Genomic DNA, 26,583 nt, shown 5'->3' with positions numbered 1-26,583 from the left:
CCAGCTTGGGCAACAGTTGAGTGAGACTCTGTCTCAGCAAAAACAAACAAACCAGAAATTGCCACAGCCATTCTGACCTTCAGCAAGCAGCCGTGAACATTGAGGCAAGACCCTCCATCAGCATAAAGGTTGCAGCTCAGATGATCATTTTTTAGAGACAGGGTTGTGCTTTCTTTCCCAGGCTCAAGTACAGTGATACGACCGTAGCTTGCTGTAACCTGAAAATGCTGGACTCAAGTGATTAAAGTTTTGCTTAGAACTACAAGGTTGTGCCAGCACCCCCAACTAAGACTGGCTTTGTTTTTTCCTCCCCTCCTCTCCCCCTTTTTAAAAATTTTTATTTTATTTTTATTTTTTTAAATGGGGACTCGCTCTGTCACCCAGGCTGCAGTGCAATGGCACAATCTTAGCTCACTGCAGCCTCCATCTCCTGGGTTCAAGCGATTCTCCTGCCTCAGCCTCCTGAGTAGCTGGGATTACAGGTGCCCACCACTACGCCTGGCTAATTTTTGTATTTTTAGTAGACATGGTTTCACCACGTTAGTCAGGCTGGTCTCGAACTCCTGACCTCAGGTGATCTGCCCACCTCGGCCTCCCAAAGTGCTGGGATTACAGGCATGAACCACTGCGCCTGGCCTCTTTCTTTGTTTTTTTAAATGAAGATGAGGTCTCACTTATATTGCCAAGTATGGTCCTAAAGTCCTAGGCCCAACCAGTCTTCTTGCCTCGGCCTCGGAAAGTGCCGGGTTTACAGGTGTGAACCCCCACAACCAGCCTCATTTAAGGGGTTAATTTTTTTTGTTGGTTTTTTTGGTGATGAGTTCTTGTTATGTTGCCCAGGCTGGATGTTCTTTTCTTTTAGCACTATATATTTTTTCCCCCAAATTCATACACTGAATAAAACAAAGCTTCTTAATTTGTTATTTTTAATCTATAATGCTATTGTACACAGACTACTGTATAGTGTAAATCTAACTTTTATATATGTACTGTGAAATTGAAGCATTTTCATTACTCACTTTATCGCAATATTTGCATTGTTGTGGTGGTCTTGAAACCGAACCTATATTAATCTCCAAGGTCTGCTTTTACAAGTTTTTGTGTGGACATGTGTTTTCATTATTCTTGGATATTGTATACCTAGGAGTAGAATTACTGCATCATATGGTCATTCTATGTTTAAGAAAAAACTTTATTTTCAATGTTTGTGTGTACATAGGTATATATATTTACAATATACATGAGATATTTTGGTACAGACATGCAGTGTGTAATTACATTAGGGTAAATGGAGTTACCATCCCCTCAAGGATTTATCCTTTGTGTTACAAACAATCCAATTACACCCTTTTTCTTATTTTAAAATATACAGTTAAATTATTATCAACCTGTTGTGCTATCAAATTCTAGTTCTTACTCATTATTTCTAACTTTTTTTTTGACCTTACTGAATCATCTATTCTTTTGTTTTCTTTAACCATCCTCACTTACCTCCATCTTTCTACTTCCCTTCCTAGCCTCTAGTAATCATTTTTCTGTTGTCTATCAGCAGGAGTTCTATTGTTTTAATTTTTAGTTCCCACAAATAAGTGAGAACACATGAAGTTGGTCTTTCTGTGCCTGGCTTATTTCATCTAACATAATGATCTCCAGTTCCATCTATGTTGTTGCAAATGATAGGATCTCATTCTTTTTCATGGCTGAATAGCACTCCATTATGTATATGTACCACATTTTCTTTCTTTATTCATCTGTTGAACACTTAGGTTATTTCCAAGTCTTGCATATTGTGAACAGTGCTGCAATAAGCATGGGAGGGCAGGTGCCTATTTGAAATGCTGATTTCCTTTCTTTTCTCTGTATAGCTAGTCATGGGATTTCTGGATCATATGGTAGCTCTATTTATAGTTTTTTGAGGAACCTCCAAACTGTTCTCTAGATTTGTACTAATTTACGTTCCCACCTTTATGCACATCCTTGCCAGCATTTATTATTTTCTGTCTTTTGGATAAAAGCCATTTTATGTGTTTTAGATGGTATCTCATTATAGTTTTGATTTGCATTTCTCTGATGAGCAGTGATACTGAGCACCTTTTCATATTCTTGTTTGCCATTTGTATGTCTTTTTGAGTATTTTCTATTCAGGTCTTTTGTCCATTTTTAGGAAAACTGTTTAATTTGATTGTTATATTTTTCCTTTAGAGTTGTTTGATATCCTCATATATTCTAGTTATTTGTTTTGGGTTTTTGTTTTTTTCCCTTGGAGACAAGATCTCACTCTATCACTTAGGCTGGTGTGCAGCGGCACAGTCATGGCTCAGTTCAGCCTTGACCTCCCAAGCTCACGCGTTCCTCCTAGCCTACCCTCCCAAGTTGCTGAAACTACAGGCGTGAGCTACCATGTCTGCCTGGTGTGTGTGTGTGTGTGTTTGTGCGAGGATGGGATCTCGCCAAGGTTGATCTTGAAATCCTGGCCTCGAGCGATCACCCACCTTGGCCTCCCACAGTGCTAGGATTGCAGGCCTGAGCCACCAGGCCTGGCCTTTTCTTGTTTATAAATGAGATTATGTATTTATACTTGGCTTGATTTGATGACCTTATTCTTAAATATGGGTCGTTTAAGCTGTGGAAAAGTTTTAGTAGGCTTTGGATATCATATAAGTCAAGCATCTAAACAGGTATGTTTTTGTCTCGTATATTGCTGTCATCTCTTTATAACAACTTAATTTTATGGGAGTTTTTGGTAACTAAAACAATAACTGAGTCCTTAGAGTTGCGATAATTTCTATGATGATTGTTATGTAAAGCATTAGTGCTTCTTCCCCCACTTCCCCTCGTCTTTACCTCAAGTTGTGTATCACTATAGATTCTCAGGAAGTTTTAAAAAAAACTGTGGCTGGGTGCAGTGGCTCATGCCTGTAATCCCAGTACTTTAGGAGGCTGAGTTGGGTGGATTGATTGAACTCAGGAGTTTGAACCAGCCTGGGCAACATGATGAAACCCCGTCTCTACAAAAAATATATAAATGCCAGGTGCTGTGGCTCACGTCTGTAATCCTAGCACTTGGGAGGCGGAGGCCGGTGCATCACCTGAGGTCAGGAGTTCGAGACCAGCCTGGCCAACATGGTGAAACCCTGTCTCTACTAAAATTACAAAAATTAGCCAGGCGTGGTGGCGGGTGCCTGTAATCCCAGCTACTCATGAGGCTGAGGCAGGAGAATCGCTTGAACCCAGGAGGCGGAGGTTGCAGTGAGTCGAGATCGCACCATTGCACTCCAGCCTGGGGGTGAGAGCAAGACTCTGTCTCAAAAACACACACACACAAAAATGTATATACACACACACACACACACACATATATAATATACTTACTATTTAATGTTATGTATGTATGTAAATCACTCTGGTGTGGTGGTACGCGTCTGTAATCCCAACTACCTGAGAGCCTGAGGGGGAAGGATTGCCTGAGCCCAGGAGGTGGAAGCTACAGTAGGCTGTGATCGCACTACTGCACTCCAGCCTGCATTACATAGGGGGAGACCCTGTCTCAGAAACGAAAAAGAAAAAATTGTTGCACTATGGCTATTTTTTAATATTTAGCTCAACTGTAATTTTTGGATATGTCTGGGAAGAGATTGATACCCAAGGACTATGTTCAATTTATATCGAAATAGGAAGCATATCCCATATGACCAGGAAATAGTTGAACCAGTTTAGGTTTTTTTTTTTTTAATCTTCAGAAGTGCAACATAGGTTTGATTTGTAACTGTTGCTAGAAAAATTCATTAGTGAAAGTAAAGATCTCATCTAAAATTCCTTTAAACAGAGCTTTTGGCTCAAGAGCCACTACTTAGTTAGAGTTGTAGAGATGTGTTAAGCCTTTAATGATTTTCGAAGCTGGTAGTGATGAGCTTTTCTGGGTTAGTTTAATGTAAAGTGATACAACATTGTCAATGAAATAAAGAAGGAATATAAGCTGGCCGCGTTGGCTCAGGCCTGTAATCCGAGCCCTTTTGGGAGGACAAAGTGGGAAGATTGCTTGAGACCAGGAGTTAGCAGCCTGGGGAAAACAGGGAGACCTTATCTCTATTAAAAATAAATCTTCTGGGTGTGGTGGCATGTGCCTTTAGTGCCATCTATTCGAGTTGCTGAAATCAACATGCCACTGCACCCCAGCCTGGGTGACAGACTGAGGCTGTCTCTCAGAAAACAAATCAACAAACAAAAAGAAACAGTGGGAGGTTTTAAATCTAGTTAGCTTTTAGGTTGGATTTAAAACACTTTGCAAACAAATTCTAGCCATATTTATTTCTAATGCAAAAAACATGGTCTTTAGAGTTATTCAGATACGGATTTAAATTCTAATCTTTACAATTTTGACTTAACCTTTTTTTTTTTTTTTTTTGAGATGGACTCTCTGTTGCCCAGCCTGGAGTGCAGAGGTACGATCTCGGCTCGCTGCAACCTCCGTCTCCCAGGTTCAAGCGATTCTTCTGCCTCAGCTTCCCAAGTAGCTGGGATTACAGGCACCCACCACCATGCTCGGCTAATCTTTGTATTTTTAGTAGAGATGGGGTTTCACCATGTTGGCCAGGCTGGTCTTGAACTCCTGACCTCCGGTGATTCTCCCGTCTCAGCCTCCCAAAGTGCTGGGATTACAGCCATGAGTCACCACACTCGGCCTGTGACTTAACCTTTTTGAGCCTCAGTTTATCTGCAACATTGAGATAATGCTATATTGTAAGGTTGTGAGGGTTAAGCAAGATAATGTATGTATATTAGTTTTGGGGGGCTGTTGTAACACAGTACCACAAACTGGGTGTCTTAAACAGCAGAAATTCTCTCAGTTTGGGAAGGTAGAAGTACAAACTCAGGTTGTCAGCACATTGTTTTGAGGACTGTGAGTGTTTATCTCTTCCCCCTGCCCCTCTCCTAATGTCTGACCTCAGGCTTTCCTTGGTTAATAGATTGTGTTCTGTCTGTGTTTTCACGTTGTCTTCCCTCTATTTGTGCCTGTCTTTATTTCCAATTTTCTCCATTTTATTAGGAAACAGTTGTATTGAATTAAGGCCCACCCTTGTGACTTCATCTTGATCAACTGCAAAGACGCTACTTCCAAATAAGATCATATTCATAGCTACTGGGTTATCTTGTATGTGTGTTTATCTTGTGTGTGTGTATGGTGGCAGTGTACACAGAATTCAGCCCAATACCATATATAAAAAGGCTTAGCACTGGTATATTATTTCCAACTAAACCTATAGACATATTAGAAAAAGCCATTCTGAAATCTGTTAATCCTGCCAGTCTAAGCCTGGAAGATGCCACTTCTTTACTCACATCTTCTCTAATCTCTTTTCCCAAGTGTCTTGGGATCTGGAATTGTGACTTATTTGTCTTTGTGTCTCTTGTTGAGCTTTGTACATAGGTGTTTACTAAGTTTGTGTGTAGTTAAATTATGGGCTTAAAAGGGTTTATTTTGGCATCTCTCTCTCTGCAAGATAAAATTTTTAAGCTGGTCTTAAAGTCATCTTGCTTTTTTAAACCCTTGTTCTTATTTCCACTATTTTCATGTTTAGAAGCTTTTCTGTGGTCTGGAATTCTTGCCTGTTTCTAAGTTTATTTATTAAGATCAATTGGATTTGGTTATTATTGTCTATGAATGAAAGTATTAATGCATATTTATGTGGATGTATTTTTCCAGTGGGTTTGCATGTATTATTTGGTCATGTAAATTTTTCAAGATAGAAGGAAGTAAATAGGGGTTTGTTGAAATCTTTACTCATGGTACCATCAATTTAACGAAACTTAAAAATTTATGTTTCTCAATGGCCTTGTTATTTAAAAAAAATTTTTAAGGTCATCATTGCTTCAGCATAGTTTATAGTGGATCATATAACATATAGTGTATGTATAACTGTGTTATTATCTTTAATATATGACATCTTCACTTAGCATATTTTATAGAGTTGCCATAGCATAATTTGGTTTTTTGGTTATATAGGTGAGAAGTTTCTATGTTGCCCAGGCTGACCTTGAACGCCCAGCCTCACCTCCTTATGCACCAGGACAACGGGCCTGAGCCACCGCAGCTCCCAGCATAATTTTTTAAAACAGATCTCTTGGTGGATGTTAACTTTTGTCATTAAAAAAAAAAAACAAAAACAAAAAACTGCTTGAACAGCTTGGGCATCGTGGTTATATTCCATATCTAGAAAAAATAAAAAAATTTTCCAGGCATGTTGGTGAGCATTGGAAAGCTGAGATGGGAGGAAGGCTTGAGCTCAGGAGGCGAAGGTTGCAATGAGTGAAGATTACACCATTGCACTCCAGCCTGGGAGGCAGAGTGAGAACCGGTCTCAAAAAAAAACAAAAAAACCAGCCAAACAAAAACTTGCTTTAAATATCTTACCCTGTAATTAGGAATTGTAGGAAATTACTTTGAATCATTTTTGGGGGTTAAAATACTGGGAGCTGAATTACTAATTATTTGTTTTGATGGTTTATTATAGAGCAGGTGTTACTTTCCCAAGTTTGTGGCTTAGGAAACTGAGGCCAAGGTGACACAGTTTGTGATGGAGTCAGAAGAGAGGATTTATTACTGCTTTCTCTGGTTCTGTGGTTCTGGCTATTGTCTTTACCTGATACCACTGACATGTCTATTGAATGCATGTATTTTGTGATTTTACTTCCAAAAATGCAGTGTAATCTTTTTGTAGAAGTTCTCTGAGGAGAAGACAGCCAACACCATGTGCTAGATTGGTTATGGTTAAATTTGTCATAAAGCATATAATAATAATGAGGTTTTATTGTTACTGGATAACAGGAGAGTGGTTTAAGAATTTAGGCTCGGCCGGGCGCGGTGGCTCAAGCCTGTAATCCCAGCACTTTGGGAGGCCGAGACGGGCGGATCACGAGGTCAGGAGATCGAGACCATCCTGGCTAACACGGTGAAACCCCGTCTCTACTAAAAATACAAAAAAACTAGCCGGGCGAGGTGGCGGGCGCCTGTAGTCCCAGCTACTCGGGAGGCTGAGGCAGGAGAATGGCGTGAACCCGGGAGGCGGAGCTTGCAGTGAGCTGAGATCTGGCCACTGCACTCCAGTCCGGGCGACAGAGTGAGACTCCGCCTCAAAAAAAAAAAAAAAAAAAAAAAAAAAAAAAAAAAAAAAAAAAAAAAAAAGAATTTAGGCTCTGGGCCGGGCGCGGTGGCTCAAGCCTGTAATCCCAGCACTTTGGGAGGCTGAGATGGGTGGATCACGAGGTCAGGAGATCGAGACCATCCTGGCCTACACGGTGAAACCCCGTCTCTACTAAAAAATACAAAAAACTAGCCGGGCGAGATGGCGGGCGCCTGTAGTCCCAGCTACTCGGGAGGCTGAGGCAGGAGAATGGCGTGAACCCGGGAGGCGGAGCTTGCAGTGAGCTGAGATCTGGCCACTGCACTCCAGTCCGGGCGACAGAGTGAGACTCCGCCTCAAAAAAAAAAAAAAAAAAAAAAAAAAAAAAAAAAAAAAAAAAAAAAGAATTTAGGCTCTGGGCCGGGCGCGGTGGCTCAAGCCTGTAATCCCAGCACTTTGGGAGGCTGAGATGGGTGGATCACGAGGTCAGGAGATCGAGACCATCCTGGCCTACACGGTGAAACCCCGTCTCTACTAAAAAATACAAAAAACTAGCCGGGCGAGATGGCGGGCGCCTGTAGTCCCAGCTACTTGGGAGGCTGAGGCAGGAGAATGGCGTAAACCCGGGAGGCGGAGCTTGCAGTGAGCTGAGATCGCGCCACTGCCCTCCAGCCTGGGCGACAGAGCGAGACTCCATCTCAAAAAAAAAAAAAAAAAAAAAAAAAAAAAAAAAAAAAAAAAAAAGAATGTAGGCTCTGGAGTTATATCTCCCCAGGTTTGAATCCTTGGTTCTATCACTTAATAACTATGTAACCACAGCCATGTAGTAAAATATGGATAACAGTGTATTTAAGAGGAACAGTGCCTTGAATGTAGCAAACATCATGTTACTTAATGTATTTGAAGTCATTTAGAACTTGAATAAATAAGCAAGCTCTCTATTTAGCAGTGATTGCCAAATCATATTTAAATAATCAAAAATCAAGGCCGGGCGCGGTGGCTCAAGCCTGTAATCCCAGCACTTTGGGAGGCCGAGACAGGCGGATCATGAGGTCAGGAGATCGAGACCATCCTGGCTAACATGGTGAAACCACGTCTCTACAATAAAATACAAAAAACTAGCCGGGCGAGGTGGTGGGCGCCTGTAGTCCCAGCTACTCGGGAGGCTGAGGCAGGAGAATGGCATAAACCCGGGAGGTGGAGCTTGCAGTGAGCTGAGATCCGGCCATTGCACTCCAGCCCGGGCGACAGAGCAAGACTCCGTCTCAAAAAAAAAAAAATCAAATTATATCATAAATTTGTTGGAACCTACTCAGATTGCAGTTTTCAGTACAGATAAAATATTTGTCTTTCTCATTGATTCTTGGCATCTCTTAAAGTTTCAAAGTCAATTAACTTTGAAGTCGTATTCTTTTTGAGAATTTACAAATTGATAACCATCAAAATGGTCCCTTAGGTTTTTTTTTTAAGGCAGATCTTGCTCTGTAGCACAGGCTGGAGTGCAGTAGGCATGAACATGGTCCACTGCAGCCTCGAGCTCTTTGGCTCAAGCAATCCTCCAACCTCAGTCTCCCAAGCAGCTGGGAGTACAGGTATGCACCACCATTCCCAGCTAATTTTTTAATTTTTTGTAGAGACGGGGTCTGACATGTTGTCCAGGCTAATCTCAAACTCCTAGGCTGGAGTGATCCTGTCGCCTCAGCCTCCCAAAGTGTTGGAATTTACAAACAAGAACCACAGCATCTGGCCCCCTTAGGGCTTTTTATTTTATTTTATTTTATTTTATTTTATTTTATTTTATTCTTTTTTCTTTTGAGGCAGAGTGTAACTTTGTCACCCAGGCCGGCGTGCAGTGGTGCAATCTTGGCTCACTGCAACCTCTGCCTCCCGGATTCAAGCGATTCTCTTGTCTCAGCCTCCCGAGTAGCTGGGATTACAGGAATGGGCCGCCATGCCTGGCCAATTTTTTTTGTATTTTTTTCTCTTTTTAGCAGAGACGGGGTTTCACTGTGTTGGCCAGGCTGGTCTCAAACTCCTGGCCTCAAGTTATCTGCCCACCTCGGCCTCCCAGGGTGCTGGGATTACAGACGTGAGCCACTGTGCCTGGCCACTTAGAGCTTTTTAAAATAAAGTAAGACATAGTTCTTGTTTCATTTTCTAGTAGCTCTATATATATGGGAACTAAGCCCAGTTTTTTTTTTTTTTTTTTTTTTTTTTTGAGACGGAGTCTTGCTCTGTCTCCCAGGCTGGAGTGCAGTGGTGCAAATTCGCCCCACTGCAAGCTCTGCCTTTTGGGTTCGTGACATTCTCCTGTCTCAGCTTCCCAAGAAGCTGGGACTACAGGCGCCCGCCACCACATCCAGCTAATTTTTGTAGTTTTAGTAGAGACGGGGTTTTCCCATGTTAACCAGAATTGTCTCGATCTCCTGACCTTGTGATCCGCCCACCTTGGCCTCCCTAAGTGCTGGGATTACAGGTATGAGCCACCGCGCCTGGCCTTTTTTTTTTTTTTTTTTTTTTTTTTTAAGAGTCTCTCTCTGTCGCACAGTCTGGAGTGCAGTGGCTCTCAGCTCGCTGCAACCTCCACCTCCCGGGTTCAAGCGATTCTTCTGCCTCATCCTCCCAAGTAGCTGGGTGGGATTACAGGTGCCCGCTAACACGCCTGGCTAATTTTTGTGTTTTTAGTAGAACGGAGTTTCACCATGTTGGCCAGGCTGGTCACGAACTCCTGACCTCAGGTGATCCAAAGTGCTGAGATTACAGGCGTAAGCCAATGTGCCCAGTCAATCCCAGTATTTTTAATGAGATTGAACTTCTATGAGTATTTAGAAGAATACTTTGCTATTTTCTCTGAGGCTTATGTCTGAAAGTAAAGTGTTAGCTGGGATTACAGGCGTGTGCCACCACTCCTGGCTATTACTATTGTTAATACACTAATAGAAATATTGATTTGAAAAGCATATAGAATATTACATGCAGAAGGGTCTGAAATCTCTTAATATTATTAAAAATGCTTTCTATAATTTTTTCTCCATTTTTTTTCCCCCTTTGTGTTTTGATCCAAGGACTAGATCAAGGATATCTTTTCCTTGGGATGATTTTCTTTATTGTGTTTGTTTTTAGTTCTTTAAAAATAAAGCCAGCTTAATTTTATTTTCAGAATACGGATAGACTCATTATATAAAACAATTATAAATTGAGAACTATGTATAAAGGGCTATGTTATGAACAATTAAGATGAAATAATTTAGTTGTACTTACTTTGTAATTCTTTTTAGACTAGAGTGTTTTCATTCTCAATTTTTCATACATTGCTTTTTCAGAAGGCTAATAAGAATGATAATACTTATTCAAAAGATTTTGATTCTTACCGATGTCCCATGTTTTGTCTGTCTAAAGTGTCAAGCTAAGAAAAAGTCTACGCCACTGAAGTATGAAGTTGGAGATCTCATCTGGGCAAAATTCAAGAGACGCCCGTGGTGGCCCTGCAGGATTTGTTCTGATCCGTTGATTAACACACATTCAAAAATGAAAGGTAATACTTGCAGTGATTATACATGTTAAAGGCAGTTGCCTTTAGAATAACCCAATTTTTGTTATCTTTAATAATAATCTATTTTTTTCCTTGGAGCATTTTGTGAATGAATTGGTATTACATATTTTATCTTTTGGGGCTTTTAAAAGTTTGTTTTACTCTATGATTTAAACCTTCTTTCTTTTTTTTTTTTTTTTTTTTTTTGAGACAGAGTCTTGCTCTTGTTGCCCAGGCTGGTCTGTGGTGGTGCAATCTCAGCTCGCGGCAATCTGTGGCTTGTGAGTTCAAGTGATTCTCCTGCCTCAGCCTCCTGAGTAGCTGGGATTACAGACCCCTGCCACTACACTTGGCTAATTTTTGTTTTGATTTTTGATTTTTTTTGAGACGGAGTTTTGCTCTTGTTGCCCAGGCTGGAGTGCAACTGCGTGATCTCGGCTCACCGCAACCTCTGCCTCCCGGGTTCAAGCAATTCTTCTGGCTCAGCCTCCTGAGTAACTGGGATTGCAGGCATGTGCCACTACACCCAGCTAGTTTTGTATTTTTAGTAGAGACGGGGTTTCTTCATGTTGGTCAGATTAGTCTGGAACTCCCGACCTCAGTTGATCTGCCTGCCTCAGCCTTCCAAAGTGCTAGGATTACAGGCATGAGCCCTGCACCAGGCCTTATTTTTGTATTTTTAGTAGAGATGGGGTTTCGCCATGTTGGCCAGGCTGGTCTTGAACTCCTGACGTTAGGTGATCTGCCTGCCTCAGTCTTCCAAAGTATGGGGATCACAGGCGTGAGCCACTGCGCCTGGCTGATTTAAACATTCTCAGTTATTCTGTTGATGCCAGGAAGGTGTTAGGCCATTTCTCTAATGTTTACATTGTCCAGAATCACCTTTTAGTATATTTACATATTTCTACTTTAATCAGGTTTGTATCATTTTTGATAATATAAATCTGAAACAATTGTAAATGGTTCTTATTAATAATTTTGAAGTTTAAAATTTTGATTTGGAGTATTTCCTTTAAATGCTATTGTTTATTTTTCAGTTGATTGTTTTGTTTGAATCTCAGGTACCTTAGTTATAAATTACTGTAAAGGATGGGGCTGAAACTTGATTTATTTATTTTTTTATGTTATGTTATGTTATGTTATGTTATGTTATGTTATGTTATGTTATGTTATTTTTTGAGAAGAATTTCTGCTCTGTCTCCCAGGCTGGAGTGCAGTGAGTGGCATGATCTCACCTCACTGCAGCCTTCACCTCCTGGGTTCAGGTGATTCTCCTGCCTCGCTTCCCAAGTAGCTGGGACTACAGGCACCTACCACCATGCCTGGCTAATTTTTTTTTTTTTTTTTTTGAGACGGAGTCTCACTCTGTCCCCCTGGCTGGAGTGCAGTGGCACCATCTCGGAGTGACAAGCTCCGCCTTCTGAGTTCACGCCATTCTCCTGCCTCAGCCTCCCCAGTAGCTGGGACTACAGGCACTCACCACCATGCCCAGCTAATTTTTTTTGTATTTTTAGTAGAGATGGGGTTTCATCGTGATAGCCAGAATGGTCTTGATCTCCTCACCTCGTGATCTGCCCGCCTGGGTCTCCCAAAGTGCTGGGATTACAAGCGTGAGCCACCGCGCTGGGCCAGGTTTTGTATTTTTAGTAGAGACTGGGTTTCACGATTTTGGCCAGGCTGGTCTTGAACCCCTGACCTTAGGTGATCCTCCCTCCTCGGCCTCCCAAAGTGTTGGGATTACAGGCATGAGCCACTGCACCTGGCCTGAAACTTGATTTGAGCTGTCCTTTTTTCTATTAGGATGGCAGTGATTTTATTTTAGTTTTAATATATGTATTTTAGGTTCTGAAAGTCAGATGTTGATGAGATTCAGAAAAATCAGCTTACTCTCTACTTTGCTGTGATCTGCCACATTCTTCACTCCTTTCAACAGGCAACCAATTGATAATTAATTTTTGTTGTTGTTTTGTTTTAAGACGGAATCTCGCTCTCTCACTTACGCTGGAGTGCAGTGGCGCAATTTCGGCTCACTGCATGCAACCTCTGCCTCCTGGGTTCAAGCGATTCTCCTCCTGCCTCAGACTCCAGAGTAGCTGGGATTACAGGTGTGTGCCACCACGCCCAGCTGATTTTTGTATTTTAGTAGAGACGGGGTTTCACCATGTTGACCAGGCTAGTCCCAAACTCCTGATCTCAAGTGAACCACTGGTCTTGGCCTCCCAAAGTGCTTGGATTACAGGCGTGAGCCAGCACACCCGGCTAATATTAATGTATTTTTATATACATAATGTTTTTTCGTGTAAATTATATTTTTATTTACATGACTAAATATATACTTCTTAGTCATCTTCCACGTCTTTCCTTTATCACAGACAGAACACTGTATATTTTGCAGCTTGCCTTTTCCACTTTATGGAGATTTTTTTCATATTTTTTTATTATTTGTTTATTTATTTATTTTTCTGAGACAGAATCTCATTCTGTTGCCTAGGCTGGAGTGTGATGACATAACCACGCCTCACTGAAGCCTTGATCTCCAGGGCTCAAATAGTCATCCAACCTCAGCATCCTGAATAGCTGGGAGCCCAGATGTGTGCCACCACACATGGCTTTTTGTGTTTTTTTTTTTTTTTGGGTAGAGATAGTGTCTGCATATATTGCCCAGGCTGATCTTGAAATCCTGAGCTTAATAAGGGATCCTCCCACCTTGGCCTTCCAGATTATTGGGATTACATGTGTAAGTCACCATGCCTCTTTTTTTTTTTTTTTTTTTTTTTTAGAAGGATGGTTTCTCCAAAGTAGAATTCCTGGATTTGATTTTTTATATTTTGAATAGTGAAGTGCCTGAAAACCTTTATAAATTTTAGTTTCTTGGCTGGCTACAGTGGCTCACACGTGTAATTCCAGCACTTTGGGAGGCTAAGGTGGGCGAATCACCTGAGGTCAGGAGTTTGAGACCAGTCTGGCTAACATGGTGAAACCCTGTGTTTACTAAAAATATAAAAATTAGCCAGGTGTGTTGGCATCCTCCTATAATTCCAGCTACTGGGGAGGGTGAGGCAGAAGAATTGCTTAAGCCCGGGATGTGGAGGTTGCAAGTGATCCAAGATTACACCACTGCACACCAGCCTGGGCGACAGAGCGAGACTCTGTCTCAAAAGAAAAAAATAGTGTGTTAAAAATTTGATACCTTGAGTAGGCACAGTGGCTGATGCCTATAATCCCAGCACTTTGGGAGCCCGAGGTGGGAGGATCACTTGAGCCCAGGAATTTGAGACCAGCCTTGGCAACACAATGAGACCCTTTCTCTTTAATTAAAAAAATTTGTTGATACCTTATCCTTAGTAACCTGTCTGGATATTTAAATTCTACTACTGGAAAACTCTTTTAGTGCTCCTTTTCTAACCTCCTGTCCCTATGACTGCTGGTTTCTTACTCATTAGGGTGTATCTGTCTCTTCGTCTCGCTTTTGATTTAGGGTCTCGCTGTATTGCCTAGGCTGGAATGCAGTGGCGTGATCATGACTCATTGCAACCATAGCTTCCCAGGGTCAAGCAATCTTCCCTCCCATGCCTTCCAAGCAGCTAGGACTACAGGCATTCGCCACTATACCTGGCTTAGTTTTTAATTTTTTTATAGAGACAGGGTTTTGCCTTGTTGCCCAGGCTGGTCTGAAACTCCTGGGCTCAAGTGATCTGCCCACCTGGGCCTCCCAAAATGCTTGAGATTACTGGAGGGAGCTACCGCACTCAGCCTATTTATAGTGTTTCTTATGCACACTAGTTCAGTCCATGCTGTTTATTTGACAAAAATAGTAAATACCTTGTATAGATTGAGTACTGGGCTCGGTTTTGGGATCCGTTATTGGGCCATACATCAATACTGCTTGCTGTCATAAGAAATTAGAATCTAGTATAAGGGTCAAGACACCAGAAAATAATCAAATGCATTATTACTTAGAAGTCTATCCAAGGAATACTTTTGATGCCTGTTCAGTGACGTAACAGGGATAACTGACCTGGACTTTTCATCCAGTGGTGTTTGCTCATAAAGTTTTCTCTGATCTGTTACTTGAGAGGATGAGTTGGGAGTTAACTAGGGAAGAGAGAAGAAGATGGTTCCAGGAACATCAAATAGTATGTGCCCCAGCCCTGAGAAATCTGCAGCTCTCAGAGTAATGGAGGGTGGCACAGTATGAGGCTGGGAAGTAGGTATGGGACAAAGTGTTCAGTGCCATGTTGACTTTGTTGAAACTTTTTGTTATTTTTATCTCAGTAACAATGTATATAATTAAAAGGTATTTAGCAGGAACTGCCATAATCTGATCTGTTCATTTTAAAAATTCACTGTGGCTGGATTTTTGAACATGTGTTAGAGGGGGACCACAAATAACTAAAAAGAGACGGTTAAAGAGGTCATTATTAGTGATTATGGTGTGATGAAAATTGTGAATAGAAAATAAAAACAGATTAGGAGGTAAAATGCATGTGATGTAGTAATGCATTGGATAATGTTGAGTGAGGGAGAATGAAGTCCTGAGGCTTTCAGTTCTCAGGTTTCCGTATCACAGGATGGCTCCCACGTTTTTAGCTTCATCACTGGATGGATGTGTAGATTGTCATTTACTGAGGGAACACTGGAGCATCTATAACTCAGAAAGGACATATTCTTGTTCATATTAGTTGGAGCCATGGGCAAGGCATGGGTGAGATTTTTTGGGACAGAAGTTACTATGAGACAAAATGTACGTTGAGGAACACATCATTTGACATCTGTGTGGAAGAGACTGAGCTTGCCGAAAAAGAATGATGAAAAAGAATCAGATGAAACAGAGATGGAAGAGGAAAAGTAGTAGAATGTGACTAGAGTATAGTAGTATGTACTGGAGATAAGTTCTAAGATTCTCAGTGGATGCGTGAAACTGGGTAGTACTGAATCCCATATATGCAATGTTTTTCCTGTACATACATACCTATTATAAGGTATCATTTATAAATTGGGCATTGTGGCCGGTTGTGGTGGCTCACGCCTGTACTCCTAGCACTTTGGGAAGCCAAGGTGGGCAGATCGCTTAAGGTCAGGAGTTGAAAGCCAGCCTGGCCAACACGATGAAAACCCGTCTCTACTAAAAACACAAAAAATTAGCTGGACGTGGTGGCGGACGCCTGTAATCCCACCTACTGGGGAGGCTGGGGCAGGAGGATTGCTTAAACTTGGGAGGTGGAGGTTGCAATGAGCCGAGATCATACTACTGCACTCCAGCCTGGGCGATGGAGCAAGATTCTATCTAAAATAATAATAATAATAATAATAATATAATAATAATAATAATAATAAGTAAATAAAAAATAAATTGGGAATTGTAAGAGATCAATAACAACTAATAATAAAACAGAGGCCAGGCGTGGTGGCTCACGCCTGTAATCCCAGCAATTTGGGAGCCTGAGGCAGGTGGATCACAAGGTCAGGAGATTGAGACCATCCTGGCTAACATGGTGAAATCCCGTCTCTACTAAAAATACAAAAAATTATGTTCATTTTAAAAATTCACTGTGGCTGGCGTGGTGGCAGGCACCTGTAGTACCAGCTACTAGGGAGGCTGAGGCAGGAGAATGCTGTGAACCCGGGAGGCAGAGCTTGCAGTGAGCCGTGATCGCGCCACTGCACTCCAGCCTGGACGAGAGTGAGACTCCGTCTCAAAAAAAAAAATAAAAATAAAAAAAATAAAACAGGGTCGGGCGTGGTGGCTCACGCCTGTAATCTCAGCACTTTGGGAGGCCGAGGCGGATGGATCACGAGGTCAGGAGATCGAGACTATCCTGACTAACATGGTGAAACCCTGTCTCTACTAAAAAAAAAATACAAAAAGTTAGCTGGGTGTGGTGGCGGGCGCCTGTAGTCCCAGCTACTTGGGAGGCTAAGGCAGGAGAATGATGTGAACCCGGGGGGCGGAACTTGCAGTGTGCAGAGACCGTGTGCCACTGCACTCCAGCCTGGGCGGCAGAGCGAGTCTCCGTCTCAAAAAAATAAATAAATAAAAATAAATTAATTAATTAAAAAAAAAAAAAACAGAACAATTATACTGTAGTAAAAGTTATGGGAATCTGTACCCTGCCTTCAACCCCAATAGTTTATTGTACTGTATCACAGGTAACTGAAACCATCGAAAGTGAAGTCGCACATGAGCCGGGACCGCTCTAGTTTAAGAAGGACAATGTGATCAATTTTGCTGAGTGTTGCCTAGAGAGCAAATAAAATGTCCATTAGGGATAAGAACAATCTTTTTTATTGTTGTTGGTTTGATTGAAGTAGAAGTTAGATTGGACTGATTTGAGGCAATGGAGACAGAAATAGAGAAGGGAGGATGCTGCAGGTATATAGGATTCAGAAGGATTTTTATTTTTTGTTGTTATTTTTTATTTCAATATTCTTATTTTTGAGAAAGAGTCTTGCTCTGTCACTCAGGCTGGAGTGCAGTGGCACAATTACAGCTCACTGCAACTTCCATCTCCCGGGCTCCAGCGCTCCTTCCACCTCAGCCTCTTGAGTAGCTGGGACTACAGGTGTGCACCACAACACTCGGCTAATTTTTGTATTTTTTGTAGATCTCCCTGTGTTGCATGAACTGGTCTTGAACTCCTGGCCTTAAGTGATCCTCCCGCCTTGGCCTCCCAAAGTACTGAGATTACAGGTGTGAACCACTGTGCCTGGCCAACAATTTATTTTTGACTCTAGAGACAGGGAAGTTTTAAGATGAAGGTGCTAGCCAATTCGGATCCCAGGTGAGGGCTGTCTTCCTTACTTGTAGATAACCACCTTGTTGCTGTGTCCTCATTTGGCAGAGAGAGACAGTACTCACTCTGGCATCTTCTTATAAAGAGACTATTTGCATCATGAGGTCCTCTGCATCATGAGGGATCTATTACTAATCTAGTAATAGTGTTTAGTATTCTTAGTATATTTAGTGTATAAAATTAGTAAATCTAATTATTCCAAAGGCCTCACCTATAAACACCAACATATGGGGGGTCCAAGACTTCAGAATAATGCATTTCAGGAGGACACAGACATTTAGTCTCTAATAACCCTTTTTCATCCTTCTGGAATGACAGTTTTATTAACTCTGAGTTTTAAATTGTCATCAGTAAACTGAATTCATGTGCATAGTGATAGTCTTTATCCTGTCTTTAGGTTTATATACTCAACCCCATACTTGAAGTTTTCACCAGGATATCAATTTGAAGATACATTCATCACTCTAACATGGAACCCCATACTCTTTAGCTTCCTCTGTCTCCATCTTTCCACACCTATACGTGTTTGCCTTAAGCAACCACTAATGTACTTTCTGTTTCTGTGGATTTGCATATTCTGGACATTTTGTATATAGTAGGTCCCCAATTTGAGTTAGAATTTTTTGACCTTACAATGGTGCGAAAGATATACACATTAAATAGAAATGGTACTTCGAGTTACCTGTAGAACCATTCTGTTTTTCACTTTCAATGTAGTATTCAATAAATTATACAAGATACTCAGCAGTTAATTTTAAAATAGGCTTGATATCAGAAATTTTGCACAACTGTAGACCAGTGTAAGTGTTCTGAGCATGTTTAGCGTAGGCTAGGTGTATTAAATACATTTTCTAATTATTCTTTTTTGTTTTTTGTTTTTTGTTTTTTTTTTTTCGAGTCAGGGTCTTGCTTTGTTTCTCAGGCTGGAGTGTAGTGGCACGATGTCAGCTCACTGCAGTCTCTGCCTCTTGGACTCATGTGATCCTCTCGCCTCAGCCCCCCAAGTAGCTGGAACTACAGGCAAGCGTCACCATGCCTAGCTAATTTTTAAATTTTTTTTGCAGACAGGGTCTCCCTGTATTGCCCATGCTTGTCTTGAACTCCTGGGCTCAAACAGTCCTCCTGCCTTGGCCTCAGAAAGTATTCAGATTATAGGCGTGAAGCCATTGTGTCTGGCCAGCCTTCATATTCAACTTAATATTTTCAACTTATAATGGGTATGTCATGGAGCATCTGTGATTTTTTATAATTTTTCCACAAATCTGTTGTGCTCCTCAACTTACAATTGGGATAGGTTCCCACTACGAATGCATTGGTTCTGATTTTTCCCATATCCCCATCATTGGTTATTTGACTTTTAAAACATAGACAAAGCATAAATTTAATTTTGTTGCTGTTGTTGTTGTTTTTTGAGATAGTGTCCGGCTCTGTTGCCCAGGCTGTGGCAGGATCTCAGCTCATTGCAACCTCTGCCTCCTGGGTTCAAGCAATTCTCCTGCCTCAGCCTCCCGAGTAGCTGGGACTATAGGCATGTGCCACCACACCTGGCTAATTTTTGTATTTTTAGTAGAGACAGGGTTTCACCATGTTGGCCAGGCTGTTCTTGAACTCCTGACCTTAAATGATCCTCCTGCCTCGGCCTCCCAATGTTCTGTCCTGCCTCGGCCTCCCAAGGCACTGGGACTATAGGCCTGAGTCACCTTGTCTGGCCCAATGTTTTCATTGTTTCACATAGGCAGTTCAGTAGCATTAAGTATGTTAACATTGTTGTGTAGCCATTACCACTTCATCTCCAGACTCTTTCATCTCCCAAACTGAAACTCTGTACCCATTTGCCAACATCACCCTAGCCCTTGGTAACCACTGTCCTGTGTTCTGTTTTCTTCCTCTATAAATTTGACTATTTTAGATACCACATATAACTAGAATCAGACATTTGTCCTATTGACCCCTTACTTCACTTACCATAATGTTTTCTAGGTTTATCTATGCTATAGTATGTTTCGGAATTTCTCTCTTTGTTAATTTTTTTAAAGGCTACATAATACTTCATTGTATTGTAAGTATCACATTTTGGTTTTCCATTCATCCATCAGAGAACATTTGGGTTGTTTCCTTTTGGCCATTCTGAACAGTGTTTCTATAAACATTGTATAAGTATCTGTTGTTTTTGTATTCTTTTTTTTTTTTTTTCTTTTGGATGGAGTTTCGCTCTTGTTGCTCAGTCTGGAGTGCAGTGAGGTGCGATCTTGGCTCACTGCAACTTCTGTCTCCTAGCGATTCTCTTGCCTCAGTTGGGATTACAGGTGCGTACCACCACGCCTGGCACTAATTTTTGTATTTTTAGTAGAGATGGGGTTTCGCCGTGTTGGCCAGGCTGGTCTCAAACTCCTGACCTCAGGTGATCCACCTCCCAAAGTGCTGGGATTATAGGTATGAGCCACTGCGCCCAACCTGAGCATCTGTTTTCTTGTTTGTTTGTTTGTTTTTCTTTTGTTTTTTGGAAACAGAATGTTGCTCTGTCTCCCAGGCTGGAGTGCAGTAGCAGGATCTCGGCTCACTGCAACCTCTGCCTCCTGGGTTCAAGCAATTCTTCTGCCTGAGACTCCCAAGTAGCTGGGACTACAGGTGTGCACCACCATGCCTGGCTAATTTTTGTATTTTTAGTAGAGACGGGGTTTCAACATATTGACCATTCTGGCTAATGATCTGTTTTACGTGACTTTTTTGTTTTGTTTTGTTTTTTTGAGACAGAGTCTTGCTCTATTGCCCAGGCTGAAGTGCAGTAACACGATCTCGGCTCACTGCAAGCTCCGCCTCGTGGGTTCACGCCATTCTCCTGCCTCAGCCTCCTGAGTAGCTGGGACTACAGGCGCCCACCACCATGTCCAGCTAATTTTTTGTATTTTTAGTAGAGACGGAGTTTCACCGTGTTAGCCAGGATGGTCTCAATCTCCTGACCTCGTGATCCGCCCACCTCGGCCTCCTAAAGTGCTGGGATTACAGGTGTGAGCCACTGCGCCCGGCCTGTGTGACTTTTTAGTTACATATTAAGTCTTTTTCAATTGTGTGTTTTTTTTTTTTTTTTGAGATAGAGTCTCGCTCTTCCTCAGATTGAAGTGCAGTGGCACGATCTTGGCTCACTGCAAGCTCTACCTCCTGGGTTCACGCCATTCTCCTGCCCTAGCCTCCGAAATAGCTGGTGGCGCCCGCCACCACGCCCCGCTAATTTTTTGTATTTTTTTTTTCTAATAGAGATGGGGTTTCACTGTGTTAACCAGGATGGTCTCAATCTCCTGACCTCGTGATCCGCCCGCCTTGGCCTCCAAAGTGCTGGGATTACAGGCGTAAGCTACTGTGCCTGGCCTTCACTTGTGTTTTTAAAAACATCTTTCAAATTTTGTTCATCTCATTGCCACTGCCTTAAAGTTCTAGTCATCTCGGGGCCACAGTACTTTGGTGATGCTGGTCTATTGAGTCTTATTTCCTCTTACTGTATTGTTTATAGGTCAAGGATATTCATATTTCTAAGATGAAAAACTGAACCTTTTAAATGAGACTCCTCATTGCCTACAGGATAATGGCTAAAGGTTTTGGGGTGTGTGTGTGTGTTTGAGACAGAATTTCACTCTTGTTGCCTAGGCTAGAGTGCAGTGGTGCGTTCTCAGCTCACTGCAACCTCTGCCTCTCGGGTTCAAGTGATTCTCCTGCCTTAGCCTCCCAAGTAGCTGGGATTACAGGCGTGCACCACCATGCCTGGCTAATTTCTTGTATTTAATAGAGACAGGGTTTCACCATGTTGGTCAGGCTGGTCTTGAACTCCTGACCTCAGGTGATCCACCTGCCTCAACCTCCTGAAGTGTTGGGATTACAGGTGTGAGCCACCGCGCCCAGCTAAAAGTCGAAGCTGCAAAGGCTAAGGTCATAACATGCCATGCAAACTCTTACAAGTCTGGTTGCTGCCCAACCTTGATTAGTTTCCCTTTTCTTGCAGTTTATGATATAGTGTTCTGAACTTCTTGTAGTTTTGTTTTGTTTTATTCATTCATGCCTTTGAGGGTTCTGTGCTCTCATACCATAATTGTATCTTTTATTCTATCTTTAAGTGTTTACTTTTTTTGTTTGTTTGTTTGAGATAGAGTCTCACTCTGTTAACCAGGCTAGAGTGCAGTGGTGTGATCTCAGCTCACTACAAACCCTGCCTGCTGAGTTCAAGCGATTCTCGTGCCTCAGTCTCTCTAGTAGCTTGGATTGCAGGCATGTTGCACCACGCCTGGCTACTTTTTGTATTTTTAGTATAGACAGAGTTTGACCATGTTGGCCAGGCCAGTCTCGAGCTCCTGCCCTCAGGTGATCCGCCTGCCTCAGCCTCCCAAAGTGTTGGGATTACAGGCACGAGCCATCCCACCTGGCCAAACTGTTTAACTTTAAAAGTTGTTGGCCGGGCGCGGTGGCTCAAGCCTGTAATCCCAGCACTTTGGGAGGCCGAGACGGGCGGATCACGAGGTCAGGAGATCGAGACCATCCTGGCTAACACAGTGAAACCCCGTATCTTCTAAAAATACATAAAACTAGCTGGGCGAGATGGCGGGCGCCTGTAATCCCAGCTACTCTGTAGGCTGAGACAGGAGAATGGCGTAAACCCAGGAGGCGGAGCTTGCAGTGAGCTGAGATCCGGCCACTGTACTCCAGCCTGGGTGATAGAGCGAGACTCCGTCTCAAAAAAAAAAAAAAAAAAAAGTTGTTCAGTCTGGTGCGGTGGCTCACACCTGTAAGTAATCCCAGCACTTTGGGAGGCCAAGGCGGGCGGATCACCTGAGGTCAGGAGTTTGACATCAGCCTAACCAACATGGAGAAACCCTGTCTTTACTAAAAATACAAAAAATTAGCTGAGTGTGGTGGCGCATGCCTGTAATTCCAGCTACTCGGGAGGTAGAGGCAGGAGAATCGCGTGAACCTGGGAGGCAGAGGTTGTGGTGAGCCGAGATCGTGCCCTAGCACTCCAGACTGGGCAACAAGAGTGAAACTCTGTCTCAAAAAAAAAAAAAAAAAAAAAGTTATTCAAGTATTTCATTTGTCTTCTCCCACTTACTTTTTTTTTTTTTTTTTTTTTTAGAGAAATGAGTGTTTATTTTTGCAGTTGTCATGCCTTTTGTATTGTCATCTATTTATATATGACTTACCTGTCAGACAGTGAGTACTTTTTTCTCTTCCTCACGTTACTGGCACATCAGAAGTTCTTATCTGTTAATTGAATTTATTTATTTATTTATTTATTTCTAAGACAGGGTCTTGCTGTACTGCCCAGGGTGGAGTGCAGTGGCGTGATCATGGCTCACTGTATTCTTGACCTTTTAGGATGAAGTGATCCTCCCTTCTCAGCCTCCCAAGTAGGTGGGACTACAGGCACATGCCACCATCCTCAGCTAATTTTTTAATTTTTAGTAGAGATAGGGTCTTGCTATGTTTCCCAGGCTGGTCTCGAACTCCTGGGCTCGAGCAATCCTCCCACTTCTGTCTCCCAAAGTGTTGGGATTATAGGTGTGAGCCCCTGCACCTGGCCAATTCAATGTATTGATTCATGGGAGAGTGATTTATTTCTCAAACTGACTTTAAGAACCTTTATGTAGGTACACACATGTGTGTATTAACCAGTTCCAGTTCCTGTGGGTGATTTTTATTGAAGGATTTAATTCAGTAGGTGGGAAATAAGGAGTTCATTTTTTTTTTTTCGGAGTTTGTTTTTAAAATGAACCAGACAACACAAAATTTAACTAAGTTTTAGTTTCATTATTAAGCTATGTTTTTATAGAAAAACTACCATGTGTACACTTTTGAAACCAGAAGTTACCGTTGACAGTTCGGTTTATAAATCCCTTCTTTCCTTTGTCTTTCTTTTTTCATTTTTCATTCTGAAGGAAGTAGTCATTCCATAATTCTTCCAAAGGTTATTTGGATTCTTTTCTGTGTTTTGAAACAAGATGTGGTGGTTACAAGGGAACTAGATGTGAGTTAAAGTGAATTTTCATATGAAATGATTTTTATTTCCTTTTATTAAAAGTGACAAATTGTTAAACATGTGTTGTCCTCGCTTTCTTTTGTGACACTTTTTAATGTAATAGAAGTTGCTAATAAAATTGTAAATGTGTGGAAGATAACACATATTAGATGAATTTAATTATAATCTTTTCTGTATAGGATTTACATTTTCATATTTTTAATTGTATGTATAGAACTTTAGACAACCAAGAAATTATAGGCTAAACTGGATTTATTTTTGGTTTTATTACTGGTAGGCTTTCCGTTTTCTTTTACAATTTCCCTAATTTGAAATACCATATTTCACTTTCTTTGCAAAACCAGTGTTTGACCATGCACTTGTTCTCTCTGAAGTTATTAAACTTACTATGTCTAAAATATCAAAGCCATACATTATTTTGGGGGTGTGGTTGTGGGGAGGAATCCATGCAAAGCACCTTGTGTGGTGCTTGTCTGTGAGTAACTACACTATAAATGTTAACAGATCATACATGTTGCTTTGCTGAAACATTTCTTCCTCTTTGTATTTTAGCCTAGTGTTTTTCATGTTTTCTTTTTTTTTTGTTTTTTGTTGTTTTGGGGGTTTTTTTTTTTTGATATTTTTGTTGCTGTGGGCTTATTATATGTCTTCTGTATTTTTGGAACAATGAAATTATAGACTGATAGTGAAAGTGACTTACCTGTCTACTGTCTTGATTTCTTCTTTGTAGTTAATCTACATTTAACTGGTTTTGAAGCTATATCACATCATCAGACTAGACTACTGATTCTTTCATAACCTCCTGTGTATTTTCTTGCAACACATATAGAATACTTAAAATTTTCCTTGAGTATGATCTACCCCAGATTGTCTAGTTCAGTGGGCATGTTAGTTGTTTCCAAACAGTCTTCTCTGGCAGCAATGATGTGGCTGTTGTCTTAATTATGAGAAGTAATTTCTTTGATTAATGATTCTGGTTCTCTTACCCTTACCTAGTTTCCAACCGGAGGCCCTATCGGCAGTACTACGTGGAGGCTTTTGGAGATCCTTCTGAGAGAGCCTGGGTGGCTGGAAAAGCAATCGTCATGTTTGAAGGCAGACATCAATTCGAAGAGCTACCTGTCCTTAGGAGAAGAGGGAAACAGAAAGAAAAAGGATATAGGCATAAGGTAGGAAAAGCAAAAGGCTTTTTATTGAGTGACAGAAGCAAGTAAGAAAAAAGAAAGAAAATAACCTTTTATTTATTTTTGAGACAGAGCCTTGCTCTGTTTCCCAGGTTGGGGTGCAGTGGTGCAATCTTTGCTCACTGCAACCTCCGCCTCCCAGATTGAAGTGATTCTCGTGCTTCAGCCTCTTGAGTAGCTGGGATTATAAGCGAGCACCACCACGCCTGGCTAACTTTTGTATTTTTATTAGAGACAGGATTTTGCCATGTTGGCCAGGTTGGTTTTGAACTCCTGAGCTCAAGCAGCCTGCCTGCCTTGGCCTCCCAGAGTGCTGGGATTACAGGTGTGAGCCACCGCGCCTGGCCCGGCCTTTTAAAAATGATTATCGACTTGGGAGTTACCAAAGAGGAGGCAAGGAAAAAGCGTTATATTTTTGAAATGTAAGTTATTTCCTTTGGTAGTAGAATATCTGTGAGAAAATAGGGAGCAGATGCAGGTTTGTTTTTTTTGTTTTTTGTTTTTTCCTCCAGTGGGCTGAGGCTAGCTTGTGACATATTTATACTCAATTTTTTGATGAATTATTTTAGTTATCTTTACTGTTGTCACTCAGAGTAGTGAAAATTATGACATAGCATGACCATTCTTTTGTTATATTTTATGCATGAAGAAAGTGATCATTAAAATGAAATATTCTGCTTCTTGTCCCTTGGACTAATTATTTCTATTAATGAGAATAATACAGTTTTTTGTTTGTTTGTTTTTGGAAACAGAGTCTCACTCAGTCACCTAGGCTGAAGTGCAGTGGCATGCTCTTGGCTCACTGCAACTTCTGGCTCCTAGGTTTGAGCCATTCTTGTGCCTTAGCCTCCTGAGTAGCTGGGATTACAGGTGCCCACCACCACGCCCTGCTACTTTTTGTATTTTTAGTAGAGACAGGCTTTTGCCATATTGGCCAGGCTGGTCCTGAACTCCTGACCTCAGGTGATCAACTTGCCTCAGCCTTCCAAAGTGCTGGGATTATAGGCGTGAGCCACTGTGTCCACCGAGAACAATAAGGTTTTTAATAATTTTCTTTTTTATGTTTCTCAGTGCTTAAGTCTAAAGTTTCTACTCTAGTTATATTGCAACCATCAGTGTTGTGGCTTTTTTTCTTTTGCTTGATGTTTTATGTTAAATTTGGCTTAGAAAAATACCAGCTTATTTTAATACTCTTTTTTTCCTCCAGCTTTTTTATTGTGTTAAAATATATATAGTATAAAAATTAGTATCTTGAACACTTTTAAATGTACAGTTAATGGTTTTAAATACATTCATAATGGTGTGCAAACATCTCATAATTATTTTCATCTTATAAATTTGAAACTCTTTAACCTGTTAAACAGTAATTCCCCATTTGTCCTTCTCCCATCCCCTGTCACCACCATTCTACTGTTTGTCTCTATGATTTGATATTCTTTTATATTCAATTCTAGAAGGAGAAATAATAGTTCTTAGTTTGGTGTTTTATACTTCCCTGGGTCTAAATACTTTTATTTATTATTATTAGTCTTCGATGTGGGGGTCTCTCTATGTTGTTCATGCTAGACTGCTGTGGCACAGTCATCTTTTACTGCAGCCCAGGTTCGAGCCATTCTCCTGCCTCAGTCTCCTGGGTAGCTGGGACTACAGATATGTACAACTACAGTGGCTAATTTTTATTTATTATTATTATTATTATTTATTTATTTTTGAGACGGAGTCTCGCTCTGTCCCCCAGGCTGGAGTGCAGTGGCGCGATCTCCGCTCACTGCAAGCTCCTCCTCCCGGGTTCACGCCATTCTGCTGCCTCAGCCTCCCGAGTAGCTGGGACTACAGGCACCCGTCACCACGCCCGGCTAATTTTAAAATTTTTTTTTTTTTTTTTTTGAGACGGAGTCTCGCTCTGTCGCCTGGACTGGAGTGCAGTGGCTGG

The 26,583-nt window shown here is 41.4% G+C and overlaps 1 protein-coding gene across 8 annotated transcripts in view; it reads left to right on the top strand.

Moving 5' to 3' along the window:
* The window catches only part of NSD1 (nuclear receptor binding SET domain protein 1), a 173,934-nt gene that overhangs the window by 53,420 nt on the left and 93,931 nt on the right, over positions 1 to 26,583 (top strand). For all 8 annotated transcript variants that reach the window (XM_010386416.2, XM_010386415.2, XM_030926945.1 and 5 more), the window contains 2 exons: positions 10,521 to 10,656; positions 24,463 to 24,635. In XM_010386416.2, the coding sequence (XP_010384718.1) occupies positions 10,521 to 10,656; positions 24,463 to 24,635 (309 nt within the window). The remainder of the gene's footprint in view (positions 1 to 10,520; positions 10,657 to 24,462; positions 24,636 to 26,583) is intronic.

Source organism: Rhinopithecus roxellana, chromosome 3 (assembly GCF_007565055.1).
Source record: "Rhinopithecus roxellana isolate Shanxi Qingling chromosome 3, ASM756505v1, whole genome shotgun sequence".
NCBI lineage: Eukaryota > Metazoa > Chordata > Mammalia > Primates > Cercopithecidae > Rhinopithecus > Rhinopithecus roxellana.
Note: the sequence above shows the minus strand (reverse complement) of the source record. Positions and strands in the feature narration are given on the sequence as shown.